This window comes from Mus pahari, chromosome 9 (assembly GCF_900095145.1).
Source record: "Mus pahari chromosome 9, PAHARI_EIJ_v1.1, whole genome shotgun sequence".
Classification (NCBI taxonomy): Eukaryota; Metazoa; Chordata; class Mammalia; order Rodentia; family Muridae; genus Mus; species Mus pahari.
The window spans coordinates 36,368,967-36,371,374 of NC_034598.1; the positions used below are offsets into that span (position 1 = coordinate 36,368,967).

At 46.5% G+C, this 2,408-nt stretch overlaps 1 protein-coding gene across 1 annotated transcript in view; it reads right to left on the reverse strand.

Moving 5' to 3' along the window:
* Positions 1-1,222: 1,222 nt before the first annotated feature.
* Cisd1 (CDGSH iron sulfur domain 1) overlaps positions 1,223-2,408 on the reverse strand; it is a 14,199-nt gene continuing 13,013 nt past the window's right edge. The window contains exon 3 of the mRNA XM_021205341.2: positions 1,223-1,628. Within this exon, the coding sequence (XP_021061000.1) occupies positions 1,539-1,628 (90 nt within the window). The 3' untranslated portion in view covers positions 1,223-1,538. The remainder of the gene's footprint in view (positions 1,629-2,408) is intronic.

Here is a 2,408-nt window from a genome sequence, read left to right on the forward strand (position 1 = left end):
AAAAAAAAAAAAAGGCTGAAAAACGGGCTGGGAACATGACTTAGTGGTTAAACGCCTGCTGTGTTTGCAGGAGGACTGGGCCCTCCAAGCCCTGGTAAAAGCTAGGTGCATCTGGAATTACAGCATCTAGAACATGGCCACAGCCACATCGACGAGACCACCGGCATCCACATGTGACCACTCACTCTACACAAACACACAACATTCACACGCTTAAAAGAAAAGGCTGAGAAGCCAAGTGGCTTTGCTTGAGGTCAGTGACTGGAATAGAGAAGACAGCACACTGCTCACCAGAGGCTCAGGTGGTCAAACGGGGACGATACTTGGAGCCTCGGGTGCTCAGGCAGAAGGACAGCCATTGCATATCAGTAAACATGCCTTCAGGCCTTAGTAGGGCAAAGACTACAGTGGAAAAGAAGATGGGGCCGATTTATCTTTAAAGACAGTTTGCTAGCTTAGCCATGAACTCAGTGGGGTAAAAGCTCCCCAGGCTTCTGATGGAAACCTGTCACTCTCAGCGAGGCTGTGTGACATCAGTATAGTTGACCGTGCGTGTCTAAGCCTCATTGATGGCGTCAGCCTGATGCCCTCTGCTCTTGGGCTGGTGCTCTAGAACACCATGCATGTGCATAATCAAACTCACAAGTGCTCGGTGCATGTGTGTACACAAGTGGAGCCCCGAGGTTGGGAACAGTGTCTTCCTGTATAGCTCTCCATTTTATTTATTGAGGCGGGGGTCTCCTGTTGATCACAGACTTCACTAATTATGGCTGGTATGGTCAGGTCAGCTTGCTCTGGTGACCCCTACCTCTGCCTCCCAACTGCTCGGATTACAGGCAAGCCGCCATGCCTGCCTGGCTTTTATGTGGATACTCAATTCAGATCCATCTCCCCAACATTCTTTGTGACTACCTAACCCACATCCCTGTGGCCTAGATTTCTGCTAGCGGTGTCTATAGTGGATCAGTTACATATCCACAGAGATGAACAGAGGGAAGTTGCTGCCCCTTTATTGGTGACCTGGGCAAGTTTAAGGACAACATTAAAGCACACAAACTGTATCCATGCCACCCGCTCAACAGGAGGAGAGTCAGGGTCACGGCAGGGTTCTCCCATGGTGCAAGAAATCAACGCAACTTCATCATACCCCATTACTTTCCAAGTTAACGAGCCAATAAGAAAAGATTTTCCCTTAAACTGACAAGTACAATGTACATGTACATGATTTTGGAATAATTTAATACTTTAACCTCAAGATACAACTATATTCTAAGACCATTATTTTAAAGGAACGGATCCTTACAAGACCAAAATAACCCATATAGCATGAGGTTGGTTTAGCCTTTCTTCTTCTTTCAACAAATGTGCACCACAATGTTTCAGTAGCAAGGCCGATGCCATGGATACGAGAGCTGTGATTTGCAGGGACCAACCACATCTAGAACCGGGGAGGCCAATCAGACGGTGGGTTGGGTGCCATTCTACGTAAATCATCTGGTGACATCACAACACGCTGGGTGCAGCCTCGCAACTGTCCATTAGGTTTCCTTTTTCTTGATGATCAGAGGTCCCACGTTGTCTCCAGTCTCTTCGTTGTGCTTTATGTGAGCGCCATCGCAGAAGGGGAACTAGGAAGAGAGAGAGAGACCATGAAATGTCTAATCCCCACATCGATCTGTGCTTGGCAGATGGGTAGTGACACCAGATTCCCACACATCAGAGCCCGTATTTTTCTTGGCTAGCACACGTACTTTACTGAGCAGGAGGAAAAAACAGACAGGAAGAAAATACCCACTGCTATGCCAACTTCCCTCCGACGTCTGGTGATGCAGGCTAAGGCTTCGGTCTGACCATTCACTGGCTACAGTTCTAGTGATCTATGCCTACTGCCTAATAATAATGATAATGACAATGATAATTGTAATAATAAATAGAGGTATGCTGAGGACTGAATCCCAGGTTATGTGCATACTAGGCAGGCACTCTACCTACAATTATGCCCATGACTGTAGTCGCAAGAGTTCAAGTTTATCATATTAAAATCAATTTGTAGTCAGGTGTGGTGGCACACACTTGCAATGCCAACACCTGAGGGGCAGAGGCAGGAGACTCAAGCATTAAAGGCCCCAGTGTTTGGGATAGCCTCCATTCCACTTGTTCAGGACCCACATGAAGGTCAAGCTGCACATGTTACATACATATGAGGATATAAAGTGAATAAGTAAAAAAAAAGAAGAAAAAAAAGAAAAGAAAAAAAGAAAAAAAAGTTAAAGGCCAGCCTGGGCTGCATGAAAAAATCCTGTTTCAATAAAATAAGAAAAAGAGCCAGGCGTGGTGGTGCACGCCTTTAATCCCAGCACTTGGGAGGTAGAGGCAGGCGGATTTCTGAGTTCGAGGCCAGCCTGGTC